The 16,602-nt window shown below is 52.0% G+C and overlaps 1 protein-coding gene across 1 annotated transcript in view; it reads right to left on the bottom strand.

Annotated features, from left to right (window-relative positions):
• The window catches only part of LOC144156128 (G2/mitotic-specific cyclin-B-like), a 68,760-nt gene extending 53,535 nt beyond the window's left edge, over positions 1-15,225 (bottom strand). The window contains exon 1 of the mRNA XM_077687989.1: positions 14,992-15,225. Coding sequence (XP_077544115.1) covers positions 14,992-15,225 — 234 coding nt within the window. The remainder of the gene's footprint in view (positions 1-14,991) is intronic.
• Between the last annotated feature and the right edge of the window lie 1,377 nt (positions 15,226-16,602).

The raw sequence follows: 16,602 nt of genomic DNA, 5'->3' as shown, positions 1-16,602 counted from the left end.
CCCGGCGGGGAAACTAGGCGAAGCGGCCTGGGGAGGCAACGCTGCTGATTGCAGAATCTCGGACGACCTTCCACCCCCACCTACGTCAACCAAAGGACTTACCGAGACCACTCGACGAGTACAAAGCGCCCGTAGAGAATTGCCGCATTTTAAGCACACAACGACGACTGCGACACTTAACGCCGACGAAGGCCCTAGCGCTGAGCTCAGGGTTACTATCGAAGGGCCTGAGGTGACCGCTTTGCTGGACAACGCAGCAGATTACTCAATCGTGAGCCAGCAGTTTGCCGAGCGCTTGCACAAGGTAAAGACTACGTGGGACGGACTCAGTTTCGGTCAGCTGGAGGCCACCTCATGAAACGAGTCGGAAAATGCACGGCTAGTTTTCGTCTAGGAGGCACTGACTTTGCTGGCACTTTCGTCATTCTACCGCAGTGATGCAAAGACGTAATCTTCGGCGTGAATGTTTTGCGCGAATACGACACCGTTATAGATGTTGGCGAGGGCAGGGTGAGCCTATCGACGAGCCTGCCTCCTGTACCGCGTACTGCGCACCGACGTCGGCCGCTGCGTATCGCCGCTGACGACGAAAGTATGCCGCCACGTTCCTGCGCGTTTGTCGCAGTCGCGTGTGACAATCCTTGCACTGCCGATGGCGTTGCTGCGCTGCACACATCGTTCTTCCTCGACCACGGCTTTGCCATCGCGAGAGGCCTGGTGCACCTGTCCTGTGGCAGCGAAAATCTCCTGCACACCAATTTCGCCAATGAACGCCAGTACATCCTGAAAGGGACTACTGTAACCTCCTTCGAAGGTGCCGACGACACAGAGGGCTGTTTTGTGCTCCAAACTGGTGCCACCGCAACAGCGGGCGCTAAACTCGCTGTAGACGTCAACACCAACCTGTCGCCCGAAAAACGCCGAGTACTCCTCGACCCTCTGGAACAATATGCGGACTGTTTTTCGTGCATGGCAGGTGTCCGTCAGAAGCATCTGACAAAGCACCGAATAATTACCGAAGAAATGACGAGGCCCATCCGTCAGAACACATATCGTGTGGCTCCCAAGGAGCGCGATGCAATACGGCGACAAGTACAGCAAATGCTGGAACACGACGTCACCACACCATCGAATAGTCCCTGGGCGTCGCCCGTCATCTAAGTGAAAAAGAAAGATGGGGCATAACGATTTTGTGGGGACTACCGCAAACTCAACGAGGTTACGAAAAAAGATGTGTACCCGTTGCCTCGCATTGACGAATCCCTGAAGAGACTACGACACGCCCGCTAGTTTTCGTTAATGGACCTAAAAAGCGGGTATTGGCAGATGGAGGTCGAAGCACGAGACCGCGAGAAAACCGCTTTCGTGACGCCTGATGGACCGTACGAATTTAGGTGTTGCCGTTCGGGACGTGTTCCGCTCCAGCCACTTTTCAAAGACTGATGGACACCGTGCTGTCGGGCCTAAAGTGCCAAACTTTCTTGGTGTATCTGACGACGTGATTGTGTTTTCGACCACGTTTGAAGAAGACCCCGAACGTCTCACCTCCGTCTTAGAGGCAATACGATCCACCGGACTTACACTAAAGCCTGAAAAGTGTCATTTTGTGTATGAGGAACTCCTGTTCTTCGGCCGTGTGATTAGCAGTGCCGGAGTTCGACCTGATCCTGCTAAGACTAAAGCGGTATCCCAGTTCCCCGTACCAACCAACAAGAAAGCCGTGAGGCGCTTTTTGGGGAAATGCTCCTACTACCAACGATTTATAGAGAACTTCACGCGCATTGCAGCTCCGCTGACCAACTTTACAAGGGGTGATGTCGCGTTCCTTTGGAATGATGAGCAACAGAGGGCGTTCGACGAGCTGCGCCAACGGTTGCAAACACCTCCAGTCTTGGCCCATTTCGACGAAAACGCCACCACCATGCATTATACCGACGCCAGTAACGCTGGACTCGAGCGGTTTTTCTGCAACGGCAAGACGGCGCTGAAAGGGTTATAGCGTACGCCAGCCGAACGTTGTCCTCTTCGGAAGCCAACTGCTCGGCCACCGAAAAGGAGTGCCTCACCGTCGTTTGGGCAGTACTTAAATTTCGACCATACCTGTATGGCCGTCCATTTACAGTGGTCAGTGATGAGTGCTGGTTGAGCAGTCTAAAAGACGCGTCTGGACGATCAGCGGTGGAGCCTTCAGCTTCAAGAATTCCACGTCAAAGTCGTTTACAAGTCTGGCCAAGAGCATGCCGATGCCGATGGTCTCTCGTGAGCACAAGATCTCCCTGCGTCGTTGAAAGACTACACTCATGACGACGCTTTTCTTGACGTGCTGGACACATCCTCCGTGTAGGAGCAGCAACGGGGGGACTCCGAGCTACGGCCGCTGATTGACTTATTGGAGGGAAGTTCGCCCAATGTGCCGCAGGTGTTTTCAAGAGCGATGTCATCCTTTAGTCTCCGCGGTGCTGTCCTCTATAAAGCGAACTTTTCTCTGTGGGCCCGAAGCTACCTGATTGTTGTTCCCGCAGTACTTCGTAACGAAGTTCTGCAGGCTTGCAATGATGAGCCGACGGCGGGTCACCTCGGCTTCACCCGTACACTGACTGGTATCCAACAGTCATGCTACTGCCCAAAACTTCATGCAGCCGTGGAGCACTACGTGCGCACGTGCCGTGAATGTCAACGACCGAAAGCGCCACCACTCCGGCGAGAGCGCCTTCTGCACCCTGTCCAAATCCGCGAGAAGCCGTTTGAAGAGATTGGGATGAACCTGTTGGGACCATTTCCGAAATCGTTCGTGGGGAACGATGGATTGTAGTCGCCACCGACTACCTCACTCGGTATGCAGAAACAAAAGCTCTCCAAAGAGGAACTGCATTCGTGGTTGCCAAGTTTTTATTAAAAACATTGCTCTCCGGTACGGTGCACCGGCCGTTGTATTACAGACAGAAGCAAAGCGTTCATTGCTGGGCTTGTCGACGCACTGATGCAACTCACGGTAATTTACATTGGACATCAACAGCGTACCACCCGCAGACAAACGGGTTGACTGAATGGTTCAACAAAAGAATAGCGGTTATGCTGAGTATGTACACCGACGCCGAACACAAGACCTGGGACGCCGTATTGCCATACGTTACATTCGCTTACAATACGGCTAAACAAGACACGACCCAGATGACGTCGTTCTTCCTTCTTTATGGCCGACCCGTGACCAATGTGTAGGACGTAATGCTACCTCACGACACCAGCAACGACAACATGGAGCTAAATTAGTGCACGGAACGAGCGGAAGAGGCGCGTCAACGGGCGTTCTTACGGACAAGGCAGCAACAGCGCTATGACCCGCACCATGACAACCTGCGTCACAGGTCTGCTGTTTTCAAACCCGCTGAGCGAGTCTGGGTATGGGCTCCTGTTCAACGTCGAGGACTTTCTGAAAAGCTCCTCAAACGCAACTTTGGTCCTTATAGAGCTTCGCGCCAGCTTAGCGACGTAACCTACGAGGTTGGGGGTGACGGGGAATGTTTCTCAACTCCGGCGTAACCTCCGCCCTGACGTATGAAGCCCTACCTCAAACGTAGAGGAACACTGTCGGAAGCGCATTCATTTCTTTTTCGAGACCTTCGCACACGACGGGACGATGCTCTCTCGACGGGGGGCAAATGTCACGCGGATATTTGTCAAGCCGCGATCCCCTGCTTGCGGTGTGTGTGATCGGCTGCGGTGTTCAATTCCCAGTGAGTGTTACGTTCAGCGCTCCTCGGCCAGCCAGGTGTACGAAGACGATGACGTAAATGTGTGGGTCCATCGCTCGCCGGCCAGACTCATTGAGCCATCAACGCTGAGGCTCATGGTGCTGCCTGTAATCTTCGGTGTAGCGCTACGCCTAATAAATAGGTACATCGCAATCCTGCTTTCTGCACCTTCATAGGGCTCCTGCGCTGCCCAGGGGGTGCTGCAAAACCGGCTTCCGGGCATTACTTCCGGGTAGTACAAAGCTGCGGGCGTCCCTTAGGATCCCGTTTTGACAGAAGCAAAATGAGCTCGATACTGCCGATTGTTTTGCTACACCGTCTCCAGCCCATCCCCGACGCGTCCGATCTCGTCTGGCGATCAACTTGGCATTGGGGAAAAAAGCTTCGCAGCGCTAAACACATTTACAGCGTCGACGAAAGCACTGGGACGGGGACGGCGCTTTGCTATTCGCAGATTCACCGATCGATGGTCGTATGAAGTGAAATTTGAAGTGAAATCTTCTTGTTTATACTAATACGCTTAGTCCAAAGACTTCTCACCAACAGCCGCCCAAACAAGAAGAGTAACGCAATCGGCGATGATCGCGCGTAGAAGCCAACGAGTCTCGCGGACCGCAGGCTCATCCGCTCCGGTGAGCCGTACTTTTGCGCAACTGCGGAATTATGCGTGCATTTTCAATAAACACTGCTGGATTGCGTCATCGTTACGAATACATATTGCAGCCCTAGCTTGCCGTTTTTTCTATGGCTCAGTCACAAAATGCAGCGAGCGTCATAATCGTCAAATATGTCTGGATTCTGAAAGTAGTGGCCGTAAAACAAAGTGGTCGAGCGAACTGAGTGGACGTTGCGTCTTCTTGATGCTCTCACCGTATTTAATTACTCTCTTGCATCATATATTCCAAGTTCTCTCTTAAAGGAGCCATGAAGAGAAAACAAAAGTTCGTTTTATTCGAAAGATTAGGTGTTTCATAGTACCCCAAGCGCTTTCCCGGAAGCAAATGATGCTTTATTCACTGAGAAATAAGGCAATTTAAGCCAAAATTTTAAATCTCCCGCTAAAATCGCACATTTCGTCACGTGAACAATGGCGTCATACGAGCCGGTCCATGAAACAGATACTTAGTATGTCGACTCCATATAGCACCCACACGCGGGAGTCGACCGAGACGGCGGCCATTTTAAAAATACTAGTAAAATCTAGTGCACCCGCAGCCCTAGTCATGGAATCGCCTGATCCTGAGAACAAAACTCTCGCCGAGGAGCTCGGGCTTGCATTTAACCACCTCACACCACTTGAACGCTCAATGCTTCTAACTGCACGAGCGGCAAGAGTTGTGGGATACGCGGTGGACGGGAAAGCCACCATTCCGCGATAGCCACAACAGACGAACGCCCTGCCGTCGACACCGCTGCCTCGTCAGCGCCGTCGCGACGGACGAATACAGACTGGTACGTATGTGCCGTATTTTTATTACGGTTAATAATAGTTCAATTTCAGTAGCAGTATCGCATATGCCAGTTGGCTGGTGTCGTGTATGGAAAGCCGTTCGCGCGAGCTCTCTGATTCGACCAGAAAGATACGAGCGTCAATGCGCGGTGTTTACGGCATTTTTCCCCCAAGGTCAGAGCGCCTCGAACACGAAAATTCGTCTGCGCGACGGCGAGATGTCGAGCTCGGCCGGCGGTACTTTCGTATGCATTGGCGCACACGCTTGCGTGTTCGTTCGGAACTTCAACCGTTTACTCCACCGTTCTTTGTCATAAAAAGAATGTGCAGTATGTTTCACGGGCATTTAGCTCGCTATGCAAACTGTAAGCCCTGCCTAACATGCGTTTGTTTTTGCCGGCCTCCGCCAATCGCAGAGCATTCTCGAGTGACATTATAGGTTCTGTTGCGGAAAATGAGCTGGTGGGTCGCATGGTCATTTCTTTTTTTCCTAATTATGTAGCTTATTTGAGCGAGGTTTGCGTTATAAGTGGTGTCGTTATGGTTCTAACGAGGCAATCTTTCGAATGAACCAAAGTTGTGTTTTCTCTTCATGGCTCCTTTAACCGACTAAAGTAAGGATGGGCAACGTTTCGAGGTGTAATGCCGAGTTCCATGAAGTCGACACGGCGGAGGGCTGGACAGCAAATCGGCTGGGAGAGGGGGGGGGGGGCTGGCTTTGAAGGAAAAAGAAAAAAAAATCAGCGAATTGCCAATAATATTTGACAATAATCTGGCGAAGTCTGAAGATGGGGGACAATGCAACTGGAAGCGATGAATTCTGATATGTTATTGTCTCGCCGTCCAATTCCTTTTCAGGACAAAACTGGCGTGTCGGCGTTCATATTAGCGACGACCCCTGCACTAAAAGATAACCAACAGAGCTAGTGACGCTCTTATGTAAATATTTGGGCCGTGCACCGTATATGCGACGGTGTTGTGTGCAGGCAACGGACTTCCGATTCGGTGCTTCATTGGCGTCATTTATTTGCGTTCAATTTGTTGATTTGATGGTATTGCCTCATCTACTTGTTTGTATACTTGCACCCCGCCGTTCGTAAACCATGTGGCGTAAAATGTTAAGCAAGAATCAATTAGTTTGTGAAAATACAAAACAAATTTTCCATTCGTTTTCGAGGCGTTGCCAGGCCAGCAGCGTCTGCTGAATCGGCTGCGCTCCTCGCGTCCGCTGGCATGCTCCTGCTGAAGCGACCATTTACAGTTCCCTCAGGCTCAGCAACGTTCTGTTTATGCTACTTGTGAACTCTCCTTTGTCGCCCTTACGCAAGAAGAACGAACGATAATTATCGCCAAGAAGTTAGACCACCCACCCTATCCCACACCGCGACGATCGCGACAGCTCGCTCAAAATAAAGCCGATAAATCGGCTTGTTTTAGCGGATATTATTTGTTTAGCCTCTTGTAAGGTCCAGTTATGAGATCAGCGGCCAGGCGCCCGGGCTGCGCGTGAGAACCCGCCACTCTGCCTGGGGGCCCAGCACTGTGGACTTTACGCCGCAGCCATCGCCAATTCGTCACGGCGCGCACGGGAGACGGATTGTCTGGCCCACCGAATACCACAGGGATAATCCCCCATTTAGAACGGAGACGGCGACGCCGGGTTCCCAGATCTGTCGACGTGACGCGCGGAGGGGGTGGAATTACCGGCGTCGAAGCGCGCGCCGCGCGAGACACCATTGTTAACGCACCCCGGTCGGCACAGTGCACTGTCGCCGCCTTTCGCTCTACGACAGCTGTCTACGTGACAGCTGTCTACGTGACAGCTGTCTACGTGAAGTTGGGCACTCCCTTAGGCGTGTACGAACGCTACAGGGGAGTTCCCGAGAGAGTGTGATCTCTAGGTGTTATAAGGCCAAACTTGGCCGTTAGAAAGGGTTCTCGTCTGAGCGCTGAGCTGGGCAGTTCCAGGCGGGACAAGGAGTCTCGACCGTTAAAGCTAGGTTGAGATTTGTGAGCCTCCTAGGCGAGAGGTTAAGATCGCGCCGGAAGTTTAGGGTAAAACGCCGTACCGGGCAACTAGACGGATCTTGCGGCGAGACAGAATTTCGGCCGTCGTTTCCCGAGCGGTTTGTGTACGCTCCGAGGGTAGGAGAGTTATACGAAGTTGAGAAGCTCAAGTGATTTGTGCGCACTTGGAGCTAGCGTCTAGCTGAAGTTTGAAGTTTTTCTTTTCGTTACTCATGTACTCAGTTTCCGTACTGTAAATAGCTGTATATAAACTCTTCGTTTCACTTAATCAACCCCACCGCCTCGAGTTCGTCAATTCGACCGCCGTCTCCAAGAACTTCAACACCATCGCCCTGCTAGCCCAATGCCAAATCAACCGGAGCCCGGGCGATTAGGTTCCTGATCGACACCGGACTTCGGGGAAATGACCCACAACCATCTTTACTCCTCTGCAACCACTTTAAGGGCATTTTCTGCGGTATGCAGTCAATTAAACGCACCACAATGATATTAAATTAAGTACAACCAACTTTCGCCATGGCTTGTTATTGAAAACACATGGAGGGCGGTAGGGGTCGTCTGCTTTTGTACTACCCAGAGAATTCGGCCACTAGGTGCGCTGGGTGTCGCCAAAACTCCAGCGTAGGAGGCCTATCTTCTAGGGCGCAACAATATGACGCTCGGGTGCATGCGGTCAGATTCATACGACGAACCCTGGTGCGGTTAAACCAGTGCTTTATCCATATTTTACACCACTTCGCCACCACATCCGGACCTTCTTTATTCTTAACCCCTGTTTGACGCTGCTTGATGTGCAAAGGTCCGCAGGCGGGCCGTACCACTTACAGAACAGAAGCAAGCAAGCAAGCTGGTTCTCATGAGCAGTAGTTAAGCGGCGGCGGCCCCTCGCGGCAGCAGTACACCAACACGCCAACCGCGAGAAGTTTAGGTGGCAGCTGGTCCGTGAATTTGAAGCTCCCACCGAGGCGCTGAGGAATCAAAAACACATACGACGCAACCCCACGGCGATGAGCAAACACCCGCTTTGCTCTCACGCTCATTCTAAATTTCCACTTTTCACGACGCTCTCTGCCCCTCTCTCTGCTTTCTGCTAATCAGTGTCTCTAAAAGCGACGTTGTCGCTCCGCTTATTTCTTCGCCACCTTTTTTCCATCGCCTCCTCGCACTATCGTTCGTTTCGCTTGGCCTTGGCAGTTTTGCGCTCTCGCCCTTTCCTCTCTCAATTGCTCCACAACGTTGGCCTTACTACTCGCGCGCGATGTTGGCGGGCTGTAAATAGCGCCCCACGGCATGCGGGTCGCATAGAACCAGTGATAGAACGCGGCGCTTGCCGGGTGGAATAGCTCGTACCGTGAAGGTGTGGGGGGCACAAATTCGGCACTTATGTTTTCGGGGTTTTAGCTAAAGATTCGCAAATCACGCGCGAACGTGCTACAAATAGGCCCTTAAATATATGTGTAGCGAAAGAAGACCAGCGTCTGCTTGCAATGTAGTGATCGAGTAGATTAGCGCGGCAGTGAGCGGCCCTGATCCTCCACTTCCTCTTCTCCTACCGTCGCCCCCTCCCTGCGCATCTTTATTTCTTAACATGCTCCCGCAGCCGCCAAGTTGGTTTGGACCTAGCAGGCAGTTTCAGGGGTAGTGGCAAAGTCTGTGTCCCACTACGACGTGTTGTCCGACTTCCACAGCGGTGAATGATTCCACAGCAGCGATGCTTGTAAGCTGGCTGGGGGATCTAGTGGGGCCTTCGGCTGGGTGTCTCGGTGCCATCGATCTCGGTACACGGCCTTGTCATTCGAGCGAGGTAGTAGAAGTCCATAGCTAGCGTCACGGGCAACGATGGCTTGCGGAGTTGTTGGGTCAAAGTGAGTTAGATTTAAAAGTGAAGACGACGAATGTTCATAAGGTCACCCGGGATAAACAGACTGTGCTCGCGGTTTTCGGGCAAAAGGCACCCGCCAGGATCGAAAGGAAACAGATTATGCGGGCAGCCAAGTGCCCAGAGAATTGATTGATTGATTGTAGGGTTTAACGCGCCGACGCAACGCAGGCGATGAGGCGCGCCGTAGTGGAGGGCTCCGGATTAATTTTGACCGCCTGGGGATCTTTAACATGCACCGAAATCTCGTACACACGGGCGTTTTTACTTTTCGCCTCCATCAGAAAAGCGGCCACCGCGGCCGGGAATCGAACCCGCGACCTCGTGCTCAGCAGTGCAACGCCTCAACCACTGAGCCACCACGGCGGGTCAAGTGCCCAGAGAACACGCAGCGAATGCAGTGTCACTGTGGTCGTATTCATATCCTGTCCAGCCACCACAAATCGATCGATGCGCTGAAATAACAATGCTGTTTCGTCCGCGGACAAGGAGACTTTGCTTTGGTCGGGCACGTAAGCGTAGCAGAAAGGCACGTCCAGCATAGAATCGTGCTCTCCAGAGAAGGGGTCGCGACCATGGAAGCAACCGTCCTGTGTCGCCGCGTGGATTTGTCGCCAACGGGATAGTATGAGAGCGGCCGCTGCTCGCCTCTGGAGTCGAACCTCGCTCATGGAGCACCGGAGAAGCGGGCGCTTCATTGTCCCCTGAAGCCAGTCCATCTTCTGCACAAACTGCGTTTTCGTTGCTGGACCCAATGAAAATATATTTGACTCGAAACTGTGTTGCTGAAATGCTTGCGAAACGAGAGATGCGTCGCCGACGTAAGGGTCGCAACAGCAAAACTCGAAGGTCTTCAAAACAAGAGTAGCATCATCGAATCTAGGGCCGTGGCAGAACGGGTCTGACGTTTCCGTAGCGGTAGTCAAGTCGTGAATACGACGGTTTCGCAAGGGCTGTAATGACGCCTCTGACGTGAGAGCCGCGTCGGTGACGCCAGCGCTGCGGCAAAGGCGGTCAGACGTCTCGGAAACGATGGTCGTGTCAGCGATGGCGAGGTCTCGGCACGGTCCTTCAGATTTCTCCACAACGCAAATCTCGGCAACACCAGGGTTGGGCGGTCGCTGGAGCCACTATCCCAGGCTGAGCCCATCGGGGACTTGCTTGGCGTCCTGAAAGGCTGCAGCGCCTCCGTCGTCGTTGTCCTGTTCTTCTACCGCCGCACCAGTTATTTCCCGGACGGGCGGCACGTCACCCGGTACCATTGTCCGCCAGGCCTGCTCAGGAAGCGAGCGAATAGTCGAGGTTGCGATGCGGGTGGTAAACAGGGCTGCCTGAGGTTGAAGAACGGGGCTTGCGGAAGAGTCTTGGCTCTCGGAGAAGCGTACGCGCGTTCGCACGGCGCAGATACGCTCGTCGTAATCGACGACTTCCAAAATGTCAGCATCAAATTCATCATCCTTCATGTTCTCCTGAACTTGAGCGTCGAGTTTGTGGAGGCTCACCTCGTCACGCAAGATGAGGTCGAGGACATTTTGTCTGACAAGGGCCGTTGCTGCCTGGCTCCACAGCAAGGTGTCGAGGACTGTCATGGTCCAAGAGACGGTCGCTAGCAGGACATCTCGGCGAATACAAAGAGCGTCCATGGTACCAGTCGATGAAGTAAGACGCTGGGGTTTCGAATAGCTAGGGCACAAGGGCGGGCTTGGGCACGAGCCGAAAGGGGCGGCGGCCGAGGGCAAGGCTTCCAGGATAAAACAGTACGAAGGTATGCAAGCCTCGCGTGCCTCGGAGCCGCTGCGCCGTCGAACGTAGATCCGCTCGTGTGCCGGTTCCCGGGTTTCACGGCACCAGAAAATGTGTAGCGAAAGAGGACCAGCGTCTGGCTTCCGATACGGTGATCGAGTTGATTAGCGAAGCAGTGAGCGGCCGCGATCCTCCTCTTCATCTTCTCCTACCGTCGCCCCCTGCCTGCGTATCTTTATTTCTTAACAATATGCTTAGTGCAACTGTCACGTGAGACTGCCTAATAGGCCTGAATTTATCCTCACCCCGGTCATACGACACCCCCATCTTGAGACGATTTAGCGTGGTCCCTTGAAAGTCGTATAATCAGGGTTCCACTTATTTTTTTTATTTTTCAGTTTTGTTCGACCAATTTTGTTCGACCAATCATCTCTATTTACGTTATTGTAACCATTACAAGTGGAACTTTCCCAAGATCTGCATTATTGTGGTAATGGCATGCGGCATACATTTGGCAGTATCCTTATTTTTGAAATATTTTTCTGATTTTTCGTTTTTGAAAATTTCTTCGACAAATTATCTCTATTTACGTTATTATAACTACAGGGGGAACTTTCGCGAAATCGGCATTGTTGTGGAAATTCAGGGCGTTACACCTTTCACCATTTGCCATATTCTTTATATTTTTGTTATTTTGTTTGTTTGTGCCACCAGTTGTATCCATTTACTGCACTATAGCGATTACAGGCGGAACTTACGCGATATCTGCATTTTTGTGGAAATGCAGGGCGTTACACGGTCCTGGCTGCGTGGGTAGTCGGCAAAGAATTCTACGCATTAAAAATTCCGATTGTCCTTCAACGCCTCCCTGAAGATATTGACCTCTCCATTGTCTGGACCACCGGCCACTCCGGCCTGGCAGGGAATGAGGCGGACCACGCCGCAGCCCGGGCACTCATTCCCCAGGCACTTCCCTCGCCTGACTTCGACCAAGCAACTCCCGCACCCCCCGACCCAGCAGCCCTGACACCTCTAGACCCCACGTACAACTCCATCCTCTCCCACCACACTAACTCCAGATGGCGATACCCGCCACCCAACCCTTCCCTCACCGCCCAACAGGCCTACATCCTCCGCCGACTACAGACCGAAACCTACTTTAACCACATCATCCTATCCCACATATCCCCTTCTCTCTTTCCACCCGACTGCCCCCATTGTCACATCCATCTCAACACCTACCACCTCATCTTATCCTGCCAACAACACCCACATCCCTACCCCTCCCATTCCCCTGAGCAGCGGGAGTCCCAGCTGGCCAGCTATGCACCGGAGCGCCACGGCGCCCTTGTGGGGCGCGCACTGGAGGCAGCCGGGACAAGAGGCCTCCTGGCCGTAGGAGGCTAACCACGCTTTTCTAGCCCTTCCCTTTGGCTCAATAAACGTTTTGCCACCCCCACCATGTACGATCACTACCTATAATAGCGGTCAGCAACGAGAATCCACGGTTAAGTCTGGAACGGTTTCTTAGTAATCCAAACGCCAACGTACACAAGTAAACATCACTGCTACCACATGCGGCTGCTTGTGTGACATTTTTTAGCTTCGAGCATTTTCGCTCATATAAACATGCGGAAAATTTGTGGACTTTTGCTTTACATCGAGGAGCTTATATTTTATGTAGACCTTGTCTATGCACGTGTAATCTCATGGGCAAGGTTCGAATTTGTATAAAAAAGCAAACAGGGTCGTTCTGTGCGTATCAGCGCTATCGTTCTGGCAGAAAAACAGTATGTATTTCAAATGAAGGGAGTACTAATCAATGGCAACCTTTTCAGAGACTGCGGCGTTTTCACCATAACTAAAGCGCCACATCGGAACATGGTGAAAACAAATCGCCTTTACCGTGCGCTTTCCGCGTTTGCACAGCTGTGCACAACGAATGCAAACGCGTACGATACGTTCACTGAAAGTATAACGCAAACGTAATGCAGGATCTTTCGGCGTATTCTTTCACGCTGTATTTGCTGCCGAACAGGTTTGTTGCCGAGCCTCCTTCCTAAGTCATCCATAACCTGCAGCTTCAGCGTGAGGCTCACTGCGGCTACTTTTCAAGAATGACTATTCATGCTGCTGTTATACTGTCTCCACATAAACTGAAGGCCAACCAAGACTGCGTGGAAACTTCCTGGCGCACGCACTTTTGTTTTCTGTTACACTCGTGCTGAGCGTCGTAAGTCAATGGGAATTCACCACGCGCCGAGTGTTTCTTCCTGTTTTTTCCGTCCTCTTTAGATGCACTATATGAAAGAGTGCGCCCAAAGTACTTCTTCCTGTACGTTTTTTTTGTTCCATGCTATAGAATGAACCGCGCTGAATATTTTGTGGGGTATAATTCTAACCGGAGGTACACATGCTATCAAACTCGTGGAACGCCATGTAATGCGTCAGCATAGGGTTGGCAGCTGTGGACAGTTTTTTGCGAACGATATCCGGGTGGGTGCGCATCCTGTAGACGCCTGCCGGGTGATTGCTTTCACCGTCACAGCAAAGTAGCAATTTCGCGTTAAAAAGATACTAACTGAGCACACCGTTGATCATTGATCCCACGGAACGTGTGGACTTACAGTGTGCTCAGCGTGCCCAGCGCGCCGAGAGAAATGCAAAATGACGATTGCAGACCAAGCAAATGCGGAGACAATGGAGAAGTATCCAATAAATGCAGCGCCAGCCAGTGCCGCGGAGTCGCAAAGAGTCATAAAAGAACCGAACAAGCAATAACAAATTTGCACGCGAAATCAGCGCATTTGCGCAGGGTGCTATCTATAAAGCTGGTCGTGGTTGTGACATAGTGCACTTGTGAGGCCTCTGACAAACAACGTGTGCAGAACCAACACATTGCCTTGCTTGCGCTGTGTCATACCCGGGTCGTCTGCTTTCAGCCAATCCGGGCTCACTCGAAATGAACACTTTTAAACGGAAAAAGCCGAGCATCCCGCCCCAGAAATGCCTTACCCCACCACAGCAACCATCTCCCATCTTCCTGTGCGACATCACATTCCTACAGGAAATGGGATTACCATATCCCAGCACGAGCCGGAGATAACAGACCCCTTGAATAGGCGGGAAACATTTCATGCCAGGGAAGAGTATGGCGCCTCCCGACATCGCTGCGTCTTACCTCTGAGCCCACAACCACCCACACACAAGTCTCCTCGAGCACACCCCCAAACGTCCGTCGCGATTGCGGCATAGTAGGACAGAAGTAGCCATCCCACTGCCATCAGTGTTGCTGCACACCCAGCGCAAGCGTTGCTGCAATGAACCCCCTTTGTTAAGACTCAGAGCTGCCAGCTGCCCCGTTTCAAGGCCATGTGGGGTTGCGAAAGAGCCCCCCCCCCCCCCCGGCATTGCAACAGAGCTATTCTGCAACCGCTAGAACTTGAACAGGCTAGATTTACGTAGGCAAGCCCTCAAAGAACAGCCCGGCGAGATAACTACCTTACAAACAAGAAGCTGCGTTTCACTGACCAAAGAATTTCGCACCAGGGCCCAAAGAAGCATCCTCTTGAAAGATGTTTATAGGACACTGGTGTTATCTGGATTCCCTCGCAAGCTTGCCTTGTCGAGTTGCTCAACCCAACATCCTCACAATGCAGCGAGACAGAACAAATCTCTGAAAAGAGAGTGCGAGGGGCTTCCGACGACGCGGGGGGGAGGGTTCACAAACAGTATGCACATGCGAGTTCCCAATGGCAGCCACAACACACTGTGGGGACACTAATGCTCTGCAAGCTCTTGTAATGCGCTCGACAAAGGGAGGTAATTTGCTGAGCTCACGATAATAATCACTATACAAGCAAGCAACAGCTCTGATAAGCTTCGGGATGCCCCCGCACACACGGCGCTCATTATGGGAACAAGAGAGACGACATTAGAACCGACTCAACTGCACGTTTGAAAGACAGGAACGCTACGCGCTGCCTGTAGTTTCAATAAAGCACAAACATTAACGGTTTCAAATTTCCCGAGTAGCGTTCGAAGCACCTCGAAAGGAGCGAATCGGCCAATTTAAAACGTCGGCGCTGCATTTTCTCTCTGTCCGATGGTGGCAGAAACTTTGCGGAAAGAGAGCTCACCTCGAGTTCGGCCAGGTAGCCGAAGATGTCCTTGGCGTACTCGGATAACAGCAATGGCGCGCGGCCATCCTTCTTGTCAATGTCCCACACTTCTCGGGGCAGAAGGGAGGTTGAGAAAGCATGATAGTCCTCCACTGCCTTCTGTGGGGTGGAGGTGATGGCCTCCTTGGTGGGGCCCTCGCCCACGTGCCCAGTGTCTCCGGAAGAAGGGGCAGGATCCTCCTCCTGCTGCATTAAGACATGACCCAACATTTGCTTAAAACGCAGCCAGAGACGAAGACAAGACAAAAAAGAAGGACGAGCGCACTTTCAACTTTCGGTGATGGTGTGAAATAGGAAAAATGAGCAGCTGGAAAAAAGAACTTGCGCTTGTGTTTCATCTTCGTGCTCGTTTTTCGCACAGTATTTATTTCTGTGTAACGAACCAACTAGCCAGCTAGCTGTTCTGGAAAGCTGTTATATGCATCTTACAAGAACAGAGGTGCGTGAGCATCAACGCTGGTGCTACGAATAAAACCAAACACTGCTGAATAGGAATACTCTGCATACAAAACAGAGGTATGTGAGCATCCCAGCTGGGACTGCGAATAAAATGAAAGTCTGCTGAATAGGAATACTCTGCATAAATCTCCCTGTTAAGAAAGGGGCGGGCGAAGAGAAGCAGAGAGGTAGGAGGCCACCGTTCCGAGCAGTTTCTTCTCCTTCTCTTTATTCCTCTACCTCTTTTTCTACATTCTCCCCCCACCAGAAGATGGAGGTCCCATTTCTAGGAAATGAAGTGTCTGCACCGGTCTCTTAATTATCTTCCCATCCTGCGTCTTCAAGCTACAGGCCCGAGTGAGCCCGTCTCGTCCAGGAAAAACTTCTGTAACACGGCCCAGCAACCAAAGGCTCCTGGGGGTGCCAGTTGCCTCCACCAAGACCACGTCCCCAACTTGTAAACTTCGGTTGGACGCACTTGGATGATGATGAAAGGACCTCAGCTCAAGGATATACTCTCTTCTCCAGCGATTCCACAAGTGGTCCAAAAGCTTCTGCCGGTACCGAAGCTTGCTAATTGTGGTTTCACGTGTCACCTGGTTGATGTAGGAGTCGTCCTCATTGCCTGGGCCAGGTATGCTCAGCAAGGAAGTTCCAATGAGAAAGTGCGCAGGGCATATAGGCGAGGGCTCCTCCGCACTGGTGTACGTATAAGTAAGAGGCCTTGAATTGATGACAGCTTCTACTTCTGTAAGAAGCGTGGTCAGCTCCTCTGCGCTCAGGCTCGTCTTTCCAAGCACCTTCCGCAAGGCTGACTTTACGGAGCGAATCAGCCTCTCCCACCAACCTCCCCACCACGGCGCTGCTGGGACTATGAATTTCCACTTAATCCGGTTGGTGGCGAGAAATGAGGATAATGGAGAGGTGCCCATTATCCTCCATGCCTCTTTGATATCTCTTGAAGCTCTTCTGAATGCGAGCGCGTTGTCGGAGTACAAAGTGCACGGTACCCCTCGGCGCGCCAGGAACCGACGAAAAGCGAGAAGGAAAGCGTCCGAAGAGAGTCCGGTTGTTAACTCCAGGTGCACAGCTCTTGTGGTAGAGCACGTGAACAGCAATACATAAGTCTTT

Source organism: Haemaphysalis longicornis, unplaced genomic scaffold (assembly GCF_048455015.1).
Source record: "Haemaphysalis longicornis isolate Haplotype H1 unplaced genomic scaffold, Haemaphysalis longicornis Haplotype H1 scaffold_1, whole genome shotgun sequence".
Taxonomy (NCBI): domain Eukaryota; kingdom Metazoa; phylum Arthropoda; class Arachnida; order Ixodida; family Ixodidae; genus Haemaphysalis; species Haemaphysalis longicornis.
This window is presented reverse-complemented; position numbering and strand designations above follow the sequence as displayed.